Below are 24877 nucleotides of genomic sequence, written 5' to 3' on the forward strand. Positions count from 1 at the left end.
CATGTTCAGTAGTTATATAATGTGTTTATGGGAAAGTATGTGCAGAATATATTGTACTAATTTCTTGAAGGTGCAGATAAAAACTAATTTTCTTATTTGAAAATATGTTGACATATTGGCATTATCTCACAAGAGATCTCTGTGAAATTAAGCTTGTTGAAATCAGCCATGCCATAGTATTTTTAGCTATTTATGTTAATTCATCCATTGCATCTGCAAGCTGATCAAATGTCAGTCCACTGTACATGGCTGGGACTTCTGATTGAAATTCATCCCGTGGTACAGATAAAAGTTACTCATTGCCAAGAAGGATGACTACTGCAATCATTTAATTCAATATAATTGAAGGACATATTTTATAAAGAAGATTAAAAATGAGTTCTGTTATGACAAGTAAAGATTTCTTTTGTAAATAGGATAGAATTTAAACTATAAGATGAAATGTTTGCAGAATTTAGGAGAATGAGTCATAGTAACATCATACTCTTGATAAAGTGGGAAAAGAGATAAATCTATTGCAATGCATTGTTTTGTTTGTGATATAACTTTTATGCTCTTTTTAGATTTTTTTCCTTTTACATAAACCCATGTAATAGTTACAAATTAAACAAAATAAGCACCTAGCAGGCAGATACTCAACGGACCTTGACAAGGGAGTAATAAGTGGGTTTCGTAGATTAAAATGTTCGCTCAGGATGTTAGCTGACTATAAGGTTGATGACTTTCTATGTTCACAGTTATATGTTCTAATTTATTTCAGGTCTACAAATGCATCAGTGTGACAAATGTTTACTTGTCAATAGATTAGGCAGAAAAGATAAGTAAAGCCTGAGAGAAAGTCATTGATATAGTCCCGAGTGATTCAGTACACAGTGGTAGAACAATAACCTGCCTTAGCATTATAAACATTTCAGTGATTTTAAAACAGATATCTCTAGTAAGTTTTTTGTCAAAATATTCATTATAGCATATCATCATCATATATATTTTATCATATCATGTTTTAGTAACTCTCTGCCTCTGCTAACATTTGCCTCAGCAATTACATCAAAGCCCCTTTAACCCCCCTCCCCCCCCCCCCCCCGCCTGCCTTTGGTAAATGTGTACCACAATAATCCCAAAGGTGGCATAATATAATATATATTTGTAATGAATATTATTTATCTTAGTGTTTATTATATAATGTTTTTTATTAATATGAGATTTTAAACACAAAATTAGAACTTAATGTTCTTTAAACATTTTTCAAAACCAAACTTCTTGCTCCCACTATAGATTAATGGCATAACATTTGTGGATTTAATTTTTTTTAGCTATTATTCTTTTCAAAATCTTTGTTCAGTAATGTCCCTCACTTCACTGTTTCAAGTTTACTACAAAGAGTTATTTTATTCCCACATGAAAATTTTAAATCTCTTTGTTCTCCCTATCAAGCTGCCTGTGTCTTCTCATACTTTTAGTTTTTTCTCTTCTGGAGTATGACATTGTTTCTTGCCTTCCTAACACTATTTTGGAAGTGGGGCAGGGGTGGTGTTGGCAGGGCAGTGTGAAAGGGAGAGAAAGAAATGCTTATCTAATTTTTACCGTTATCTCTAATTTTACCACCAATTCATGTTTTCCTAAGTAAATGGCTTGACTATACTCATCTGTAAAATGGGATTATTTTATCTGTCATACAGGCTATTATATGAGTTACTAGAGTCTCAGTGCACGAATTTGTGCACTGGTGGGGTCCAGCCGGCCTGCCTGATGGGGACAATCGGGGGTAGGCCAGCCAAGGCAAGGGCCCACAGGTTTGCTGTCCGGCCCCTCTGCTGATCGGGGTGGGTGGGCCCGCTCAGGGGCAGGGCTGCCAGCAGGGAGGGGCCACAGGCATTTTGGTCGTTCTGCTGTTTGATCAATTTGCATATTACCCTTTTAATATATAGGATAGTGTTCTGGCACATAAGAATTGCACCATAAATGTTATCTTAGTCACCCAGATAGCATGCTTTGTGATTATTTTTTATTTCTCTCACTTCTCCACTCACCACATTTAATTAGTCTATTCTACGTCTCTAAGAAAAAGCAAAGTAGTACATATTCAGGAGACAGAATTGTTTTTAAAGTCTGCCTCCACCATTTATTAGCTATGCTTCAGACAATTTACCTAATCCTCCCTAAACCTACCCTTTCTCCTCTGTAAAATAAAATAGTAACGCACCTCACAGTATGGTTTTGAGAATCACATTCAGTTAACTGTATGTGCACATGTATGTGCGTGCATGTGTGTGTTTATTGCTATTCAAAAAATGAATGAATGATGCAGATAAAATATTAGCATTACATTTGATGTGAAATAAGCACTCAGTAAATGTACCCTACATTGTTATTGTTGTCATTGCTCACCATTCAGGTTGCCAGTTCAGGCCTTTGTGTCCTCTTACTTGAGTGCACTACACCAGGTCACCACTGTGTTCTCACACCCTACCATCTGTCTAACACTGCGGGCGGTTAAATTATTTTTGTACTTAAGAAAAGAAGTCTGTAAATTATCTAGCAAATAGGCTGCCAATTACTCATCCTGGCCCTTTAGGACTGCTACAGTTTGACTTCACACTATCATTCCAGCATTATTTCCTAGTTTGTCTATCTCACAGGGCTACGATGAGGATTAAAATAGGGAGCATATCACAAGAAATAGCGCTATATCTGGCACATAGAAAATTGATAACTTTTCCCTATTTATCTTTTCTCCTCCCCAGTGTCTTATTTAAATAAATCCTGGACTTCAGTCCAACTGGCCCTCCCTATACATGACATATCCTTTCCTATTCCTATGCCTTTGCTAAGGTTTAAGTCTGTTTTTATTTACTTATTTATTCACTAGCTACTTATTAACTACATTCTATGTGTCATGTATTTTTTGGCAGCAGGGACACAGATGTTTAGGGCATCTTGCAGTGGTTCTCAACCTGTGGGTCGCGACCCCTTTGGCGGTTGAACGACCCTTTCACAGGGGTCGCCTGAGACCATCCTGCATATCAGATATTTACATTACGATTCATAACAGTAGCAACATTACAGTTATGAAGTAGCAATGAAAATAATTTTATGGTTGGATCACAACATGAGGAACGGTATTTAAAGGGCCAGAAGGTTGTGAACCACTGTAGAGGATAGAGGAGTATTTTAGAAAGAAAGAGCTGTGCATTAAAGATACTAAGACCTCCAGGCTGAAGTGAAAGTAGGAGCCATTTCTATTTTGGCCTACTATTTCCAACTCTTAGAATAGAGCGATGGACAAAGTAGGAGTGTCATAATTATTTGAGAGTAAAGTTTGAGGAAGATAGAATGTTACACAAAAGAAGAGAGGCACAAGGCAGTTTGGCATGTTTGATAATAGCACATACTTTTGTGTGGCTAGAGAAAATGTGGTAAAACTCATGTCTGAGAGTAGTGAGTGATGATGATGGAAAGAAATGCTGTAGCCAGAATATGGAGAGTATTATCCATTATGCCTGCTAGTTGGGATTCTGTTATGTAGCTTTGAAAAGCCTGTGAGGGAGTTTAAATAGGATTGTTACATGCTATAATTTTATTTTAGAAAGGACATACTGTTAGCAGGGTAGCAAGAAGAATTAGAAGTGAGATTACAGGCATAGACATGAGCTGTGAGCCTATTGCAATAGTAAAGCACAGAAAGTGGGGACCTGAATTAAAAATGGGATTGGAAAGATTTAAGACCTATTTATATGGTAAAATCAACAATACTTGGTAACTGGATATGGAGAGTAAAAAGAAAGGATGAGTCCCGAGTTCTGCCCAGCCTGCAAGGCCCAGCTGAATTATAACCTATTTTAATTTATTCACCTCACTACTCGTTAAAATAAATTATCTATTTTTTAGTCTTATAAAATGTCATTTATGCCTTTCTTATATTGTTGATTTCTTTTTACTGGTCGTTATTTATGTGCATGTCTAAATTTCCTCACCAAACTGGGAAGGCCCATGACGTAATATCTTTGTATTACCTCCATATCCTAAGCTGTACTGAATGGTAAGTAAATATACAGATTATTAATTAATGCCACACATTTTAATTTAATCACCCCAGGGGAAATATCTAAGTTAAGTAAAGAGCTGAGACATTTTTATATTTCAAAATGAAACTAGTAGTTGCATATAGGTGAAGTTTTAAAATTTTCAAAAGTACTTTAATTCTAAAAATCAAAATGAGTGATTTCCAGAAAAGAAAATATTCATAGGAAGAAATTTTAAAGTGAAACCAGACCATATTGTTTCCAAATTCAGATGAGAACTTACTATTAAAAATCTCACACAGATTGGAAATGACTAATCAACATTAGGAAAATGAAATTTGAAGATCTGCCCTCATACTATTCATGGCTAAAAATGTTTTTGTGTCCTATTGTAGCAGTGTTATTCCAGTGTAAAAGTTTCAGTGATTAGAACTGTTGGATTGGAAAAAATATCTAATTATCTAGTCTGTGCAGGATGATCTTGGGCAAATTGCTTGATTTCTGTCAGTCTCTGCTTTCAGTATCATCTTTAGCTAAGTCTTAAAGTCTGTCACATAGGAGAGGTATGAAAGTGTGGTACTAGGTATACTGTAGAAAGACAGCAATGTATAATAATAGAATTAAACTAGGATTTTTTATATAGGTTGATCACTTCATAAAGTATATAAATGTCTAATCCAGGGGTGGGCAAACTTTTTGACTCGAGGGTCACAATGGGTTCTTAAACTGGACCGGAGGGCTGGAACAAAAGCATGGATGGAGTCTTTGTGTGAACTAAAATAAATTCAAAGTAAACATCATTACATAAAAGGGTACGGTCTTTTTTTTTTTTTTTTTTTAGTTTTATTCATTTCAAAGGGCCGGATCCGGCCCGCGGGCTGTAGTTTGCCCATGGCTGGCTCTAATCACTATGTTGTATACCTGGAACTCATATAATTAATATATGTCAGCTATAATTCAAAAATATGTTTTAAAAAGATGCAAAGTTCCCACATCTATCTCCATACTAAGAAAAAATACTTTTGAAAGGACAATTTTTTTATTTCAGTGCAATTATATAATATCAGTGGGGGAGTATTATGAGATGAAGTAGGAAGAGCACAGGAGCTAGGTTTTAGTATTAGCTTTGCCCTCAACTAGCTATCAGCTACTCTCCTCGGGCCTTGGTCTCCTCATAAGTAAGATGAGGGGGTGGAATAAATAGTCTGTTATATCTTTTTGAGCTCTGAAATTCTGTGTCTGTACCTTGTCCATATCAGATCCACAACCATAGCTCAACTTTGCAAGTGTGACTCATCCTGGTAGAACCCAATCATTTCTATGGTATTTAGAAGACCATTGGGGATAAAATGTCGTTTAGTTGTATTTGCTTAAAAGAGCTAACCTAAAATAATAAATGTTCATTTTCCTATTTCAAATGTAAAGGACAGCTGATCAGCAAATAAAAACGTGATACTATATAGAGTTAGTTATATGACACTATTAATTACAGATCACTATTAGTGTTCTCGAAAAGTTCTGTTCATTAATGAATTTGTAATATTAGGGACTACATTGATGTTTAATGACTCAAAAGTTGGACATATTGCAATTGTTTTACATGGTTCTATGGTAATAAGTCATATCTTGATGAGCATTTCTGAATTCATAAGCACAAATGAGTGTTGCTATCTTTATCATAATTACCATGGAGGCTGATTTTTTTAATATATATCATCACTAAATATATACTAAGCACCTACTATAGTACACTGAACCTACTATATTTAATTGGTGGCAAGTTAGAGAATTATAGTTACGAATCCATTCTTTTAAATGCTAGTGTATTTTTTTAAAAAGTCATCTTCATTTTGATTCTGAGCCTCAACTACCTGTGCTGAGAAGCCATCAGTCTCAGTTATCTACCACCCCCCACCACCACCCCCCCCCCCCCACACACACACACACACGCCATCCAGAACTATGCAGAAGCCCTGTATGTTGTCACTAGCCAATTACCACACTTAGTTTTCCCTGAGATGCCTTTTGTTCTAACCTTTACAGATCCTGTGGGATCAAAAAGGGTCATGGAAATCTCTGGTAGTACTGGGTCCATTCTCGCTCAGTTCATTATCCAGCCAGCTGCTTAAATAGGGGTGCATTTTATCCCCATTTCTTAGATGAAGCAATTGAAGCTCAGAGAGTTAAAATGATTTGATCGGGTCATACAGGTGATAAATGAAATTACCAGAGTAAACTGTTGGTATCAAATATGGGTTTGGCTTTTTAGATAAATTATATCAGGTAATTTCAAATAAAGAGTTTTCATGTATGTTTGGAGCATAAGATATACATCTGAACATATGTTTAGATGAGACACAGGATTATTTTAAAACATTGAGATTTATTTGTTCTTATACATTTATTATGAAAAAAAAAATGTGTCCAGTCTTCTTATTTTATTATCAACTTGTATAAATTTTAAAAAAATGGTCTTATGTCAAGTTAATGACCAAGAGAAGAGAAAACTAATTGGCTCCCTTTTCAATTGTAGTGCTGAGTGATTTACTATTATATTTGATGAGCAATATACATTATAATTTTAAAAATGAAAATTGATGGCTCCAGTCACCTGTTAACCCAAGGCATATGATGGGGTTCACTTGTAGTTTCATAAATCCCCATTTGCCTCCCACTTTTTGTTTTGTGTTACACTTGACTGGAAAGAATAGATCTTTTTTCCTATGGAAACATCCTTGATTGTTAGTACATCTCCAAGGGCATAATCATGATATATTAAAAAATAATCATGTAAATTATAATCATCTCACATTTTCCAGAGTATTCTTAATGATGAGGATTTTTCCTTTTAAATATTGATTGGGACTTTTCCTGGCTTGAGATAAAGTAATCATATGTAAATTATTTTATTTGATATACTCTTAGTTTAAATCCAGACTTAAAGCAAGGCTTGATATTGGGCCATACCAAGAAAATAGTTTACAGTTTTGCCTTGGAAGTTATTTATTTAAATTACGCTAAACCCCTACCAAATTTACAAGTGGGATAAAGTATGGTGGGAGACTTTTATCCACTTGTAGATGCATAAAATAAGTATACAGAGTAGGAAAGGAAATTATTTGATCTTGAGATTTAACTGTGTAATCCTAACAACCATACAAATAATAAGACTTAGGATTGGTTTAAAGTTACTTTTTAAAATGATGAAAAATGTGTGTTGCTGTGCTTTTTGTGCTCACAGTAATAGAAGTGCAAGGTTGTTATGTTAACACATTTATGTTAAAAGGCAGTGCTTGTACATTTTTACCACATGAACATCACTTATATTTTACATCCCTCCTCTTCTCAATTTTGATCAGAAGATTTCCTCCACATTATTCTTCAAATAGAAGTCTAACTTTTCTGAGGATTTGATCAGAGGCTGGGACTCAGCATGGGAGCTAGTATGGAAAAATCAAAGCATAATTGTTCCTTGTTTCTGACGAACACTCTCCCTGAAGTCAGTTATAGCATTCAGGGCAGGGAAATATTTAAATATATTACAAGAATTTCTCTTCTTGGACTTTAAAAAAGTTATAAGTTTTAAATATTTTTAATGGTCTGGTTTATAGTTTCTGTATTTGTCATAGTTTTCAATATTATTATTGATGTAATTGTTTTTATTTTCACAGTATCAGTGAAGCTTATTGAAAAGGCACGTTAATCTGAGAGCATAACTTTGAGGGGATGTGCTGAGGGTGTCTTTACTTCAAAATCAGCTATAACCAACTAACTTGTTCATTCATATGTTTCTTATGGTCAGGTCTGGTTTTTGCTTAACTCTGACCCATTTTCTTACTTTTTTTTTTTTTTTACAATATATTTTTATTTATTTCAGAGAGAAAGGGAGAGATAGAATCACATCAATGATTAGAGAGAATCATTGATCAGCTGCCTCCTGCATGCCCTGCACTGGGGATCAAGCCTGCAACCTGGGCATGTACCCTGACTAGGAATCAAACCATGACCTCCTGGTTCATGGGTCGATGCTCAACCACTGAGCCGCGCTGGCCAGGCTGACCCATTTTCTTTATGGTCTGTCCAAGTAAAATAGCCAAGGAGTAGATTTAGATTCAATTAACTTTATTTTGTAACAAGAATGATCCTAGCATTTAAAGATCTGCACTCCATACATTATGTCTTGTTGTCCGGGGAAAATTATTACTGACATGTCTTTCAGTCTCAAAAGAATCTTGTTTTAGAAGAGAAATTATGTGTCACCTTATAAATTAGATAGATATTGCTGATATCTTTTGTCTAGACCTTTTTCTTCTTAAATCCTGGAGAAATCTAAAGGCACTGGAATTTTAAGTAACTTACCCAAAGATGTACAGCTGCTTAGTGGCAAAGCTAGAATTTACCCCAAGCATTTTGACTTAAGCTTTGGGCTTTTTTCCAAGTAATTTTAGTTAATTTGTCAATTTTACAGGTTAGATTTTTAAATATTTGTCCTATAACCATACTCTTACTGTATTCTTGAATATCTTTATGTTTAATATAAGACATTTAGAGAAATTAAGAAAAAGTGAAACACACTAATTGTAGGGAATCTCTAAATGATGAGAAAGTGTTGGCAGTATCATTACCAGCCAGGTGTTGAAAAGCATTTAGTTGGCAGCACATAGCACTGGCCAGTTTGACCTTATGGAGTGAAATGTAAATTTGTCATGAATTGGCCGGCCTGTGCCAGAGATTATCATTTTACTGATCCTCTGACCAGTTTTTTGGACTGATCACTCACATTTGATCCAGGTCTCTTGTATAGCAAATTGAACTTGAGGCAAAAATTATAATTGTTTTTGTATTTGCTATCAGCTCTGAAAATCATATGTTGCTAGAAATTAAGATAGCTAACAAGAATAAGTTTTATTCAAGCTAAGTGGTAAATTTTCTTTTTCTGTGTTGGTTAGATTTTTCTAGATATGACATTTGGTTCAGGAGGACACACAAGAGCCATTCTGCAGAAAGAGCCAGATATTACTCTGTATGCTTTAGACAGAGACTCGACAGCTTATGCAATAGCTGAACAACTTTCAGAATTGTATCCGTAAGTATTACTCTTGTATAATTATTTAATTTGAGAGCTAAGGTTTACAGAGCTTGGTTTACCACCTTGGAATTTCTTCTCCCTTGTATGATGTTATACTTCATTCCACTAAGTCCAGGATGGGGAACATCAGGCCCACAGGCCTTATCATTTACTCTGGCCCTGCCAAGGCATTAGGGGCAAGTTAATTAAATAGTTGACCAAATATAGAAGGCTAATTTTTAAGTTGATAATGTTATGTGGCCTGAGAAGGATGTTATAAATATCCAAATGGTCCTTGGCAGAAAAAAGGTTTTCCACCCCTTCAGTATTTCCTGTCCTTTATTGCCCCAAAGAATTACTGTAACTTATGTTTCTAGTACCACTTAAAATAATGATATTATGCATTTATTATTTCTGAATTAATAAGAATAAACACAACAATGACTTTTGGCTAAAATTTGATTATATGCTGAAATCCAACCATGAATAATATTTTGACAACCCATAGTTTAAAAAATAATTTTGTGAGTTACAATTTCTAAGAATTTAGTGGCATAAATAAGTATGTGAGAATTCTGCAAAACTCATGAGGTTACATACATCAATATAATGCAATTGTTTTCTCTGAATGCAATTTGAAATTCACAGGAGAATTTAGAGTTTTCTGTTAACTCTGTTAGAATTAGTGAGTTTTCATTATAGAAATTTTAAAAAATATAAAATATTGTTGATAAGTGGTGAAACCATTTTCCTTTAGAAAAAAATTTAGAATTAGTGTTATGTACATATGCTATGTTGTTTAAAGGCCACCAGCCTGAAAAACAAAACTATCTTGGAGTTAAGATGACTATCTCCAAATTTTATCTAAAGGGCTATTACCAGGAATGGGGACTTGTTCTATTGTCTCATGCTCTAGAGATTGTAGTAAAGAGACATGGAATCATCAAACAGACTATGAAACTTCAGAGGGAAGGCACGGGAGGGTGGTTGGGAAGAGATCAATCAATGAACTTATATGCATATATGCATAACACATGTACACAGACAATAGGATGGTGAAGGCCTGGGGTCGGGGGGTATGGTGGCAGGAAGAGGTCAATGGAGGGAGAAAGGGGAAATATGTAATATTTTCAACAATAAAGATTAATAAAAAGGAGGAGTACAGAGAAGGAGGGAGGAAGGCAAAAAGGAAGGAAGGAAGAAAGGAAGGAAGGAAGGAGGGAAGGAAGGAAGGAAGGAAGGAAGGAAGGAAGGAAGGAAGGAAGGAAGGAAGGAAGGAAGGAAGGAAAGGAGAAGGGAAGGGAAAAGGAAGGGAAAAGGAAAGGAAAAAGGAAAGGAAAGGAGGAAGGAAGAAAAAATTGATGAGGATATCAAAGGTAAGTTTTGACTTGATGTAAACTAGAGTTTTTAGTAGTTGTAGCTCTTAACTATAAAAAGTTCTCTCGTGAAAGCATACTGGTAAGTATGAGCATGGAAAAGCTTAATCACAGACTAAGGATAAAAATTGGATTACTATTTTAGAATAATCTTTTTCAACCTCTTTCAGGTCTCAAACACTTTGCAAATCTATTAGTGTGATTTATTCTCCCAATTAATATGTAAAATATATACATTTTTTGTTTGCAGCATCACATCTGATTATTTTAATCCCAGGTTATTTTCTTCTAAGTAACAGATGAGGAAGTGACTTAATGGCATGGTACTTTTTTTTTTTTTTTAACCTTTCACTGTCATTCTTCAGTGTAACTTAGTTGCACCTTCTTTAAGACTTATAGTAGGGCATTCATGTTTGTGAAATATCTTAGGAGTCCACATTAACATTTGTAGAATGAGTGTAGCTCTCCATCGTATTTCACTATCATAGATAAATAGAATTTTCTTATATTTTATTGTTTCTAAAGGCAATGATTCCTAGTCCAGTTGACCCAAGTAAGTTACTGATGTAAAGTACAGCATAGGGAATATAGTCAAATATTGTAATAACTATGTGTTGTGTCAGATGGGTACGTGAATTACTGGGGGGATCACTTCTTTGTAAATTATATAATTTTCTAACAACTTGTTGTACACCTGAAATAATATAAGATAATATTAAAAGTCAGTTGTAGCCCATGCTGGTTTTGCTCAGTGGGTAGAACATCAGCCTGTGGACTGAAGGGTCCCAGATTCGATTCCGGTCAAGGGCACATGCCCAGGTTGCGTTGTGGGCTTGATCCCCAGTAGGGGTTGTGCAGGAGGCAGCCAATCAATGATTCTCTCATCATTACTGTTTCTATCTCTCCCTCTCCCTTCCTCTCTGAAATCAATAAAATATATTAATTGATATATTAATTAATGTATCAATTATATTAATTATATAATATAATTGAATAACTGAATATTTCTTGCCATTCCCTTCTGGCATGCACAGTTTCTGTTGAGAAACTTTATATAGTTAAAAGTTATAAATGAAAAAAGTCAAATGATAATTTTCAAAAGGGTCAAAATATGTGAAAAAAATGAAAATAAAAGTCCCCCCCAAAATTGATGATATTGTATACACAATCTGAGAGTAAGAAACTTTAAATCAACATTAGAAATTATAAATATGTAGGAAAAACCAAGATGGCGGCATAGGTAAACACGGGAGTTTGCTGCCTCGAACAACCACTACAAAAATACAACTAAAAGACGGAACAGACATCATCCAGAACCACAGGAAGGCTGGCTGAGTGGAAATTCTACAACTAGAAGGAAAGAGAAAAGCAAACCGAGACTCAGAGGAGGCGCAGTGCGGAAGTAAAATACTAAGGTACAGAGGCGCACACAGAGTGGGCTGGTGGCTGAGGGCGCGGTTGTCGTTTTCAATCGGGAGGGAGTCTCAGGCTCTGAGCTCCAGTTCGAGGCGAGTCTCTGGGGACCCAGACTCATATGGGAGAAGCGGGACTGTCTGGCATCTGTCAGAACTCGAGGGCAGCTATCTCTCGGAGGGGCTTACAGCAATTGCCGGGACACTGAGAAGTAGGGCCTCTGAGAGCAGCCATAACTACTAGCCCCACCCTGTTGATCCCATGGGACCCGCCCTGCCCAAGCCCTGCAGGGAGGCTTTTGCTGGATAGCCTCAGGAAGAGGCTAGATTAGCACCTCCCTAGAGATCCAGGAACCAGTGTACCCAGAGGTCAGAGTGGGACCATCCAGTTTGCAGCTCCGTGGAACCATAAAGGACACACTCAGGGGGCAGACTCAGTGAGCACCAAAGCCCCATTGAAGCAAGTCTTGCCCCATAAGGGTGTCTCCAGCACAGAAGTTCTCCCACTGCAGACACAGCTGATTCTCACAGCCAATTGGCCTGGAGGTCAATTCCTCCCAGTGATACCTACAACAATCAAGGCTTAACTACAACAAGACTGTGCACAAAGACCAAAAGGGGGTGCACCAAGAGTGTCCTCCTCAGGTAATTGGGGAGGCTGAACCACTGGGCCCTAAAGGACACTTAGCACAGAAAACCACTTTATCAACACAGGGAAGCATAAAAAATGTGGAGACAAAGAAACAGGACACAAATGACAGAAATGGAGGAAAGCAAACGACTGGATATAGAGCTCAAAACCACACTTAACAAGGTTTTTCAAGAATTTTCTAGAACTGCCGATAAACTTAATTAGACCTATAAGAAATCTAATGATATCCTCGAGGTTGTGATAAAGGACCAACTAGAAATTAAGCATACACTGACTGAAATAAAGAATATTATACAGACTCCCAACAGCACACTAGAGGATCACAAGAATCAAGTCAACGATTTGAAATATGAAGAAGCAAAAAACACCCAACCAGAAAAGCAAAATGAAAAAAGAATCCAAAAATACGAAGATAGTGTAAGGAGCCTCTGGGACGGCTTCAAGTGTACCAACATCAGAATTATAGGGGTGCCAGAAGAAGAGAGAGAGCAAGATATTGACAACCTATTTGAAGAAATAATGACAGAAAACTTCCCCTACCTGGTAAAAGAAATAGACTTACAGGTCCAGGAAGTGCAGAGAACCCCAAACAAAAGGAATCCAAAGAGGACCACACCAAGACACATCATAATTAAAATGCCAAGAGCAAAAGACAAAGAGAGAATCTTAAAAGCAGCAAGAGAAAGAAAGTTAGTTACCTATAAGGGAGTACCCATACGACTGTCAGCTTATTTCTCAACAGAAACTTTGCATGCCAGAAGGGAGTGGCAAGAAATATTCAAAGTGATGAATGCCAAGAACCTACAACCAAGATTACTTTATCCAGCAAAGCTATCATTCAGAATTGAAGGTTAGATAAAGAGCTTCACAGATAAGAAAACGCTAAAGGAGTTCATCACCACCAAACTAGTATTATATGAAATGCTGAAAGGTATCCTTTAAGAAGAGGAAGAAGAAGAAAAAGGTAAAGATATAAATTATGAACAACAAATACACATCTATCAACAAGTGAATCTGAAAATCAAGTGAATAATCTGATGAACAGAATGAACTGGTGATTATAATAGAATCAGGGGCATAGAAAGGGAGTGGACTGACTATTCTTGGCGGGTAAAGGGGTGAGGGGGATGCAGAAAGAGACTGGACAAAAATCGTGCACCTATGGATGAGGACAGTGGGTGGGGAGTGAGGGAAGATGGTGGGTGGGAACTGGGTGGAGGGGATTTATGGGGGGAAAAAGAGGAACAAATGTAATAATCTGAACAAATAATATTTAATTAATAATAATAATAAAAGAAATTATAAATATGTAAAAGTAAATAAAATATTTAACTATATAACATTTTAAAAAATATATGGCAAAAGTAATAGTGCAAAATATCAGTTCATTTGGAAAAGAAATATTTGTCATTTAGGGCAAGCATGTCAAACTCATGGCCCACGGGCCACATGTGAATATTTTTGTGGCCCAGCCAATACAATGGTATGTAAGAAACGTTTTTCATAAAAATTTTGTAACTAACTTTTACAGTAACTTGTTATACATAATTATTAAGAACGAGCTACAATGTTCGCTAATGACTGACTATTATAATAGTGTTGCATTCATTTCCCTTATGCGCCTTATGTGCAGGCGCACCATTTCTCTCCACTAATACTAGCAGTGAATATTTTAGCAGCCGATTGCCACATCATTAGTCTTGTACTGACACGTTTGATGTGCGCAACAGGAAATATTTCACTTTCGGAGAACAAGAAAAATAGGTTTATTTGCATTACGCTTATTAATTTGTGCAGTTATTCAGTGTCTGGTAAGTTAATGTTCAAGAAAAAACATTAATTTTTATTAAAATGTTCTATTATTGTATGTTAACGATTACTCATTTATTTCAGCCCTTTGTATTCAGCATGTGTCTATAGAAATAAACCTATGTTTCTATGAAAATTGAAGCTTTTATGTTTTTGCGGCCCACATAAACTTAAACCTTATTTATTTGGCCCGTGTTAGCCTTTGAGTTTGACATGCTTGATTTAGGGGATAGATAATGTAGGGGAGGAAAAATATAGTTTTCCTGTACTCTGCAACAAAAGACAGATTAAGATGATTAAGATGAGAATAGCATTTTAAGTTGTTTAATGAGTTTCACATGATAGGAGAGCCTTCATAAGTAAATGAAGACTGCAAGACATGTTTAAACTTCAGCATTTATAGTATTAGGTTTGATGAAGGGTGGAAAATTATGGAAAAATATGCAGGACAAAAGGTATGTGCTAAGTGTATAGTACACTAACGGAAATATAGCAAGCCACATTAATTCAGATTTCTTTCCATCCCTTCATCTTCAGAGATAAGGAGGCTTCTTTCCTCTGGGTACAGGGAGGGCGTCTCTCACATGGTAGTTGACCTATTTCAGGGAAAGGTATAAAATTCTTCCTGTATGTGATGTTTTTCAAATTTCTTCAGTTTAATATATTCAGTATGCCAAGGTGCCATATTTTGATGTAGTGTGTCCTGAACCCCATCAATATTATTATATAAGAATTCTTTCAGAATTGATAAGACAACAAAATTCAATTCGAAAAATGGACAAAAGATATAGAAGGGCCATTCTCAGAAGATATGGTATAAAAGGATTCTCCACATCAGTAGCAATGAGGGAAATGAAATAAGAAATAATGGTATATATAAATTCACTTCTCAGACTGGAAGGACATAATTTTGAAAGTGAGGATATGCAGAAAAGGATACGCATCCATTTTCCATAGACATCTTTTAAAATTAAAATAAAATACATAACCTGCTTAGAATCTATTCCATATAAATAAAAGAATCAATATCTAAGGAAAAAGTCCTTAGACTTATTACAGACTTTGTATATGCATTGCTTTATATATAATCATAGAGAAGTTGAGAAAGAAGGAATTCGTGGTAGGGGGAGTGTGGAGGAGAAAACAATGGTTAAAAAACAAACCTAGATAGGGTACAATCACATATTTGATATGTGTGTAAAGTAGAAAATTCCAAGCAATGCTATATATTATTTATGAATACCTACATATGTAGTTATGGTATAAAAATATGCATGAGAAAGAAAAACACAAATTTAGGCCAGGATTAATTTCTCGGGATAATGGATGGATATAGATGGTTTGCTGTTTGGTTGGTTGGAAGGATGGGCAGATTGGATAGATTATCTTCTTCAAAATCCATATGTAATTACAACCTATAGTAAAGTGCACAATAAGAGAAATAGTTTGTTATTTCAATGTGAACATCTTTTGAGGAAATATAGTAATTTTTTTTATTTCATTTACTTATTTTGCTGTTGTCAAAGAGGAACTTATTCTTCTCCTGAAAAATCTTACGTTCTTTACTCTGTCAAAATTTAAGTCAAAAATAGAAACTAACATTTTCACAGAAAACTAAGCAATTCATAGGAAGGCTGAATTTTAGGCTAACCCATTTTAGCTCTTTCAGAAAAGATGACATGTCAGATCACCTGTTGTTTAAAAATGGAAACTCTTCCCCATTGCCTCTGAAGATTGTACAAGAGGAAACACGTTTAAATTGGAGCAGTGGGGTGTTGGCTGATTTTTACCACTGTGGAAAATGGATGTTAGATGACAATTTTTTAAAAACAGTGTTTCCCATAAATTGAGAAATAATATATGCTTAGTGAATTTAGAAAATAATAGCTACGTATGAAGAAAAAAAGTCATAATTGATTCCATCATTTGACTATAATTTTAAGCAGATTATAAAAATGTAATAAGCTATTATTTTCAGTAGTTTATGAAGTAGATGTGTTCATTGGGGTAAATTTGTAATATCTAGAAAAATATTGAACTGATTTCACCAACTTCATCAGTAGTAATGATTTTATTTATTTAATTGTCAATATTTCATTATACTGTATACTAGTACTAGAGGCCCAGTAAATGAATTCATGCACAGGTGGAGTCCCTCAGCCTGGCCGGCAATCGGAGCCAATCAGGGTCGGTTGGCTGTCCGGGGGAAGGGACTGTGGGATGTTGGCTGGCCACGGGAGATTTGCCATGGAGCACACTGACCACAAGAGCGCAGCTCCTGTGTTGAGCATCTGCCCCCGGTGGTCAGTGCACATCATAGCTACCAGACAGTTGTCTGGTTGTAACGGTTGCTTAGGCTTTTATATGTATAGACTAGAGACTGACACACGAAATTCATGCATGGGAGGGAGGGTCCCCTAAGCCCATCCTGCACCCTCTCCAATCCAGGATCCCTCTCACAATCCTGGACCACTAGCTCCTAACTGCTCACCTGCCTGCCTGCCTACCTGCCTGATCACCCCTAACTGCCTTTGCCTGCCGGCCTGATTGCCCCCAACTGCACCCCTCTCTCCCCCCCACCCCCCCCGTCGGCCTGGTTGCCCCACGCAGCCTGCTGCTCAGTTGTTTGGTCACCCCTCACTAACCCCCCTGCCGGCCTGGTTGCCCCACGTAGCCTGTTGCTTAGTCATTTGGTCGCCCCTCACTAACCCCCAGCCCCTGCCGGCCAGGTCACCTCACACAGCCTGTTTGGTCGTCCTTTTGGTTGTGATGTTCGCTTAGGCTTTTATATAGATAGATACTCTTGTTTGAACTTTCTTGGCTATTTTTTCTTTTTATATTTCTAAAATGTTAGAATATCTTGGCCAACTTTAGGAAACCATTTTAATCAATGGTATTAAACATATAATGAATTTAGAAAGAACTGACGTCTTTATTCTGGATCCCAATCCAGAAACATATATATCTTTTCATTTATTACAGTGTTGTGTATTACTTATTAATATTTTTAATTAAAATAATAAAATACAGAAAAATACTGAGAAAAGATGAAAATATTTGATTATCACACCACCAATATTAATAGTTTGGTATATATTTTCTTCTAATCATTTTAGTTATATATGTATATGCACTCATGTATATATATTTTTTCCCAAAAATTAATTCAATGTATACATCATGAGCACATTCATATTTCATTAAATTATGTAAAAGAATAATTGTGTTGGTTGTAGAGTATTTTCTTTATGTAATTATAAATTTATTAGAATTCTAATTCTAGCAGTCTTATCTATGTTCATGTCTCTTTTAAGTCTTCCTATGCTATATTATTTTAGATGTACTTCCTATAAACAACAAATACCAGATGTACTTTGTGTAAACAAATCTGAGTATGTTTTCTGTAAAAGAGTAATTAAATCTGGATATGCTTGTTCTTTCTATGTCACCTTGTTTCATATTTTCTATTTTAGTATTTCATAAAATTTTCTTTGGCTTTAAAAATTTTATCTATTACACATGTATAAATATTTGGTTTTGCCTTTTCTATAACACTTTTAATGATATACCTTTTATTTTTTAATTTACTACTAGTTAATGTTAGCATTTTTTAATATTAAATGTATTTAAATTGTTTTTATTGTTAAATATGCAGAATAAGATAATATTTTTCATTAACCACCCCCATGTAAGGTAAGAAATTAACACTAATTTTTTTTAAATATATATTTTATTGATTTTTTACAGAGAAGAAGGGAGAGGGATAGAGAGTTAGAAACATCGATGAGAGAGAAACATTGACCAGCTGCCTCCAGCACACTCCCTACTGGGGATGTGCCCATAACCAAGGTACATGCCCTTGACCGGAATTGAACCTGGGACCCTTCAGTCCATAGGCCGACGCTCTATCCACCGACCCAAACTGGCTAGGGCAACACTAATTTTTATTTATCTTTTTTTCACCCTACTTCTTGGCTTTTAAAATATTATTTTAAATTTTAAAATTAATATCTACAACAGTGATAATTTTTAATTAGCAGTTGCATTGGTTATCAGTCATAGCTAAAATAATTACTTACATTTAAATCCATATAAATCATTTCAGTGCACCCCACTAGCCTTTTTATAATACTACAAGTCCCCTGTTGAGTTTTTATGTCAATTGATCACAACTTTAAGTAGTTTTTCTATACATATACAAAAGGGAAATATCTCTGCCTTTATCTGCCTGAAACTGTGTTCCTTATGCTTTTTGACCTGAGCAACAACTTGATTTAGCATAGCATTTTGAGAATTTTATAGCTATTACTCTTTTTCTTCTTACGTATAGTTTTGTGGAGAAGCCTGAGGGCAGCCCTGTTTATTTTTCTTTTCTTGGGTAATCTGTTTCCCTACCAGGCTGCTTTTTTGAACATTTTTGATATTCACAAATTTCAGTAAGAAATATTACTAGTTGGTCTCTTTTCATTACATTTTCATGTTCTCTGTGAATAATGGATCAGGTCTTTTCTCTACAAAGGAGTTTTTGTGTTAGTTACCCCCACTCTTTTTCTGTTTTCTAACCTATTATGAGCACTTACTTGTTGGTTGAAGTTGGTATTACCTGTTCCGCATGTCCTTTATTTCCTCTCTTAGTGCTTTCTGCTGTTTTTTACTTTGCCTCAGGATTCCAGAAAATCTCTTCCAGGTTATTCTATGTATTACATATTTGGTTTTTACAGTTTTGCTTAAATTTTATTTATTAAGTTTACAGTCTTGTTTAAGTTTTATTTCTGCTATTGAGTTATCTTTTCTAGCAATCTCATTTGATTAATTGACCTGTTCTTTTCTGCCAGTATCTTTTCATTTCTTTTTGTTTCATCATTTAATTTTTATGATTTATGTAATAGTCAGTTTTCTTGAAATTTATGGAATCCAAAGTATATGTATTCTAAACTCTTCTCTCTTTTTTTAGTAATAAATCTTTTTCAAAATTATGGTTTTATTCTGTATCTTGAGGTCAAAGTTCTCCTTTTTTTGTTTCTCCTTCAAGATCTTTTCATAGGCCCCATCTTGGTTGTGTATTTATGTGTTAGTTTTTACTATTTGGATAGATTTTCCATTTACCTGCTCTTTGTTCAGTCATGTGGGGCTGAAACTTCAAATTTTAAGCTAGAAAGTTGCTTGAGATACACAATCTCTTATTGCAAAATGTCTTAGCACTTGGAAGTTCTTTTTTAGAATCTTCCAATAGAAGAAAGGTTCTATTTTTCTTTTTCTTTTTACTGAAGAATGCAGTTCATAAAAGCTACTACTTTTATGTATTACTTCTGTGGCTCTTCCAGCCTTCCAATTCTATAGAGATTCTAGAGCAGTGATTTCCAACCGGTGTGCTACAATAAATTTTAAAACATGCAATACCTGACTACTTAGTCAGGGGCACTAACCTCTTTTCCCTTAGATTGTCTAATTTTAAAAAATGACAACAACCAACACAACAATAGCTGTCTGGGGTGAATGAATCAAAATTATACTTTTTCTTTTGTCAGATCAGCAAAAAATACTTTTTTTTTTTTTTTTTGGTGTGCCACAGAATTTTAGTAATGTGTGCCATGAAATGAAAAAGGTTGAAAATTGCTGTTCCAGAGAGATTGTCCATATCCGGGGCACATTTTGATAGCACCTATCCATTTCTTCCGTTGGTATTATTGTATTATATACATTAGAATTTCTGAATGAATGTAGTAATAAAGGTATTGGTGGCCGGATATGAGGAGGTGGTGGGGTAAAGTGGCCCCAGAAGCCTCAGAGTCCTCCTGTCTATGCAGTCTAAATGATTCCTTGAGGGGCTCTCTCATCTCTCTGAGGCAATGAGTGGAATGGGACATTTGTAACTTTTAAACTGACTTCACAGTCTTGAATCTTACCTTTGGTAAAAGAGATATTTTTCCAGTATGCTGCCACGTCCTTGAGGAACATTTTTAGTTATTAAAACTATTTGAATTTCCATAGGTTTGTTTGTTTAAAAAAATCAATAATTAACCTTCATCTTTTCTATTAAAGTTTGTTCCATGGTCATTACATTGGAGCGTTAGAAGTATATCTACCCATGTGGTATATCTATTTAAAATTAACCATATGATCTATTCTAAGTTGTGTAGTCTGTCCTCTAGCATTTGAAGGTTACCATTTACTTTCTTTTCCTTTTAAACCACCATTTTAAAAAATTTGGTTACATTCATGCAGACAGCCAGACCAAAGGCAAGTCTAGACCTCATTGCTTCAGGCTTGTTGCTTGTGTTCTTCCTAACACAAGCAATTTAGTAGAAGCAATTTAGTCACATTCTCTAGCAGAGCCAGGACTCAAACCCAGGCATTTTGTCTCCAGGGCCGGTGTAAAAGTCATGTAAAGGAATACACTGTCTTAAATAGTCCTATCTTTGTAAAATTTAGACTGCCAGGATAAGGTATGAGACACAGCTGTTATTAATCTTACTAACCATAGGAGGTCAGTTCCGCTATGCACCGTCAAAGTGAAAGAATTTTTATAAATATAAATAAGCATGAAAAAGACAACTTGGAAAAACTAACTAGACCATTTTGAGCTATTGATGATGGTCTGTCACCTTTTCACTATTTTTGGTAACACAAATATAACTAAAACAGGATGTTGTATTTTGCCCCACTGAATACTATTAAATATAACCTTTGCCCAAGAGATATCAGTCTTGCAAGATGAAGGTGTTTTAGGAGGTAAAAGTACTCTCTGGTTTTCTAAACATTTAGTTCCAAGGCTTGAGAAAACATGTATCATACTAAGTAGTTTTCAGGCAGTCTCACAGGTCTAGAGGTTTGAAGGGGATTAGGACATATTGTCCATGCCTTCATAGGGCTTATGATGTAAGCAGAAAATAGATAGGAATCAGATAATCTTACAATTAATTATTGTGGTTATGGTTAAGAATGAGTACAGTATGTCTTAAAAGTAATATGCGTACAGTGTATACTAAGAGCAATATGTTCTAATCTAGTCTAGAACATCTGGAATAACTACCTGAGTATGTGAATTCAAATCAGGACCTGAAGTATTAATGACTGTTAGAGAGGTAAAGAGGGAGCGATGATGGAGCGAGATAGAAAGCATTTATAGTAGTGAAGACTGAATATTCAAAGATCTTTAGCAGGAAAGAGAATGCCATATTGAAGGAACTATAAAATGAGCAGTGTGAATGGATGGCAGAGAGAAGAGGAGTGGCTAGATTTTAAGTTAGGGCCAGATCATGTAGAACCTTGTTAAGGATTTTGAATTTTACCTTCAGAGCAGTGTGAAGGCACCACACTGTTTGAAATAGGAAATTGACACGATCATATTTACATTTTTTAACAAATTAGTCCACCTATTCTATGAAGAAGGGTTAGAGGAGGCTAAAATTGGAAAAGATTCAGTTAAATCAACGAAAAGGCTAGAAATTGCCACTCTATGTGAAAGCTGATGGTGGTTGGGCCTTGAAGAATTTTTTTTCCTGATTATCATAGTAGAACTTATACTTTGCTTTAATAGTCCCTGGCTGCCCACTTTAATAAGACTCTAAAAGAATTAAATAGTTCATTTCAAAGTAAAATTATGTTGTATATTTATAGGTAAAACTGAAATTAATATCGTGACATTAAAGAATTTGATATTGAAACCCTTAAGAATTTCCACTTCTCTGACTTGGCCAATATAGGGAAGGAGACAAGGAGTAAATAAGTAAATCAGTCCTGCCACATTCTCAAGTCCTCCAGGGCCCTGCATTCTCACCGAAGATTTTTGGTGATTACCTTCCCTCCAGAAGCTGCTCCACCTCTTGTTTTCCCTCTCTGGGGGAAGGGTTACCTAGGAAAAACACATTCATTCATTGGTGAATGACCCTGGGCACTGGTCTTAACAGTTTCTATTCCCTAATCCTTTGTGTGTAATCAGCAGTAAGGGTCGTTCAGTTCCACCTCAAGTCTTGGTAACTTTAATATCTGACCTCTCCTTTTCTTCTTCACCATGTAATTCTGGAACCAAACATTTTCTTTTGGTTTTTGTTTTTTGTTTTTGGTGCGTTGTTTTTTTTAAAATCCTAGCTCTGCCATTTACTCAACTGTAAAACTTTAAATAAATTACCTAGCCACTCTATTCCTCAATTTCCTTATCTTTAAGATAGGGATAATAATAGTACCTACCTCCTAGGAATGTTGTGAAGATTGGACCTAAAAGACTGTTTAGTATATGCTTTTAGTGTGTCATGAAATCATTTTATTGGGTCTATATCAGCATTTTATGGAATGGAATGGAAAAAATTATGAAATTTCATTGTATATCACATGAAGTTAAATTAAATATTGCTTCCTATGAAATAATATATATGTATACAGCTATATACACATATATTGTGTTTTTGTGTATGGGATTGCAGATAAACCACATTTCTGATTATTTTACTGAATAATGCTTTGAAAACTACCATACCATATGGCTACATTCTACATATTTGTACATATGATATACTAAATGTATATTATTGAAGTAATAATAGAAACTTTGCCTAATGCATGTCCATATCCCTAGGACCTAGATCTGTGCTTGGAATATATATAGAAGTTAGCAAGTGTTCATGGTCCAAACAAAACAGAAACCGATGGTGTGGATGACAGTTATACTTTCTAGGATCCTATTGCCTGGAAACACTAGTTTGTCTAGATATTTAGAACTCCCTGAAAACTGCCATCCTTTAACTTGTACTTTTCCTAACTTTCTCGTAGTGAATGAGATAGAATCAGAAATATATAGACACCCACCATGAAGAAAGGACACTTGGTTGGGGAGTAGAATAGAATTTTAAAGTAAGAGATAAAGGCAAAATGTCTATAATCAAAATATTTGCAGTGTATCATAGAAAAGGAATGAACTTTTCTCCTGATTTAGGATTATAATAACACAGATGGTCTCCCAATTTATGGTGGTTTGACTTGTGATTTTTCAACATTATGATGGTGTAAAAACAATAACACATTCAGTAGAAACTGTACTTTGAATTTTGATCTTTTCCCGAGCTAGTTACATGCTGTCCAATACTCTTTTGCAACGCTGGGCAGTGGCAGCGACTGCAGCTCTACTCAGCCACATGATCGCAAGAGTAGACAACCCATACTTTATACTGCACTGTGCTGCCAGCATCTTTTTGACATTATGTTTTGTTTTTACACATCCCTTTGTGTCTACAAAATGCCTATTTTATCTACTGCTTCTGGTGATAAGAAGAGAAAAGGCAACTATTCCAGATGAAACTTAAGATAATTCCCAACTATAGGTTAATATAAGTATTTTGAGCAAATTTAAAGTTGGCTAGGCTAAGCTATGGTGTTCAATAAGTTAGTTGCGTTAAATGCATTTTTTACTTACAATATTTTCAACTTATGATGGATTTATTGGGATGTATTCCATCATAAGTCAAGAAGCATCTGTATCTTAGAGAAGGGATGATGAACAGTCTCAGAAAGCTACCTTATCCCACATTTACCAAATAAACTGCTTTTCTCAGTTTTCTTCCCTTCCTTTATATTGAATTTATAGAGGCCCAGCGCACAAAATTTGTGCACTGAAGGGGGGTATCCCCTCAGCCTGGTCTGCGCCCTCTCACAGTCCAGGACCCCTCAGGGGATGTCCGTCTGGGGGATGGGGCCTAAGCCAGCAGTCAGATATACCTTTTGCAGTTCTGGGATCCCTTTTGCAGTCTGGGACTCCTCACTCCTTACCACCCGCCTGCTCACTGTTCCTTAGCGCTGCCATGGAGGCAGGAGAGGCTTCTGCCACTGCTCTTGTGCTCACCAGCCAAGAGCCTGGCTTCTGGCCAAGCAGCGCTTTCCCTGTAGGAGCGCACTGACCACCAGGGGGCAGCTCCTGCATTGAGCGCCTGCCCCCTGGTGGTCAGTGCACATCATAGTGACTGGTTGTTATGGTCGTTACACCGTAATGGTCTCTTAGGCTTTTATAATATAGTTTTTGTTATATAGATGCTACTTTCAGGAAGCTACTTTTTCCTCATTGAATTGAAGGTTGAAAACTTTCCAAGGTTTAATTTTTAGCCCCTTCTTGTTCTGAAACCTGGAAATTCTAGAAGGCTGACTCCTGAGTTGTGTTCATTACCTATACATTTAAGTTCTTCTTATTAATTATTGAACTTATTACTGGCACGAGGAGACAGAGTCTATTAGTGATTATTTCAAATAAACTCCTTGGCTTTTGTTTTCTGACAATACAAATTTAACTATAGACCTATATAACTAACACCTTTAAATTTATTCCCAAGTGGTGTTATAGATTTATTTCTTCACTTAGGAGATTTGACTTAAATGATTTAAAAAACTGATTCATGGAAGTCAACATGTATATTTGGAATGCAAATGATATGTCATATTATGATAACTATGAAAAAATGTATTACCTCTTCACAGACTTAAGATAAACCATGTTTATTGCCTACAACATTTGAATATATCCAACTAGTACCAGGATAAGAATAGCAGCTTGT

At 35.6% G+C, this 24877-nt stretch overlaps 1 protein-coding gene across 4 annotated transcripts in view; it reads left to right on the top strand.

Annotated features, from left to right (window-relative positions):
• The window catches only part of METTL15 (methyltransferase 15, mitochondrial 12S rRNA N4-cytidine), a 193495-nt gene that overhangs the window by 81307 nt on the left and 87311 nt on the right, over window positions 1-24877 (top strand). For 3 of the 4 annotated variants that reach the window (XM_059709181.1, XM_059709180.1, XM_059709183.1), the window contains exon 4: window positions 8972-9108. In XM_059709181.1, coding sequence (XP_059565164.1) covers window positions 8972-9108 — 137 coding nt within the window. Of the gene's footprint in view, window positions 1-7381; window positions 7522-8971; window positions 9109-24877 lie in introns of all 4 variants that reach the window. The other variant, XM_059709182.1, reaches the window with a different exon arrangement.

The sequence above is a fragment of the Myotis daubentonii genome, chromosome 9 (genome assembly GCF_963259705.1).
Source record: "Myotis daubentonii chromosome 9, mMyoDau2.1, whole genome shotgun sequence".
In the NCBI taxonomy this organism is placed as follows: Eukaryota; Metazoa; Chordata; class Mammalia; order Chiroptera; family Vespertilionidae; genus Myotis; species Myotis daubentonii.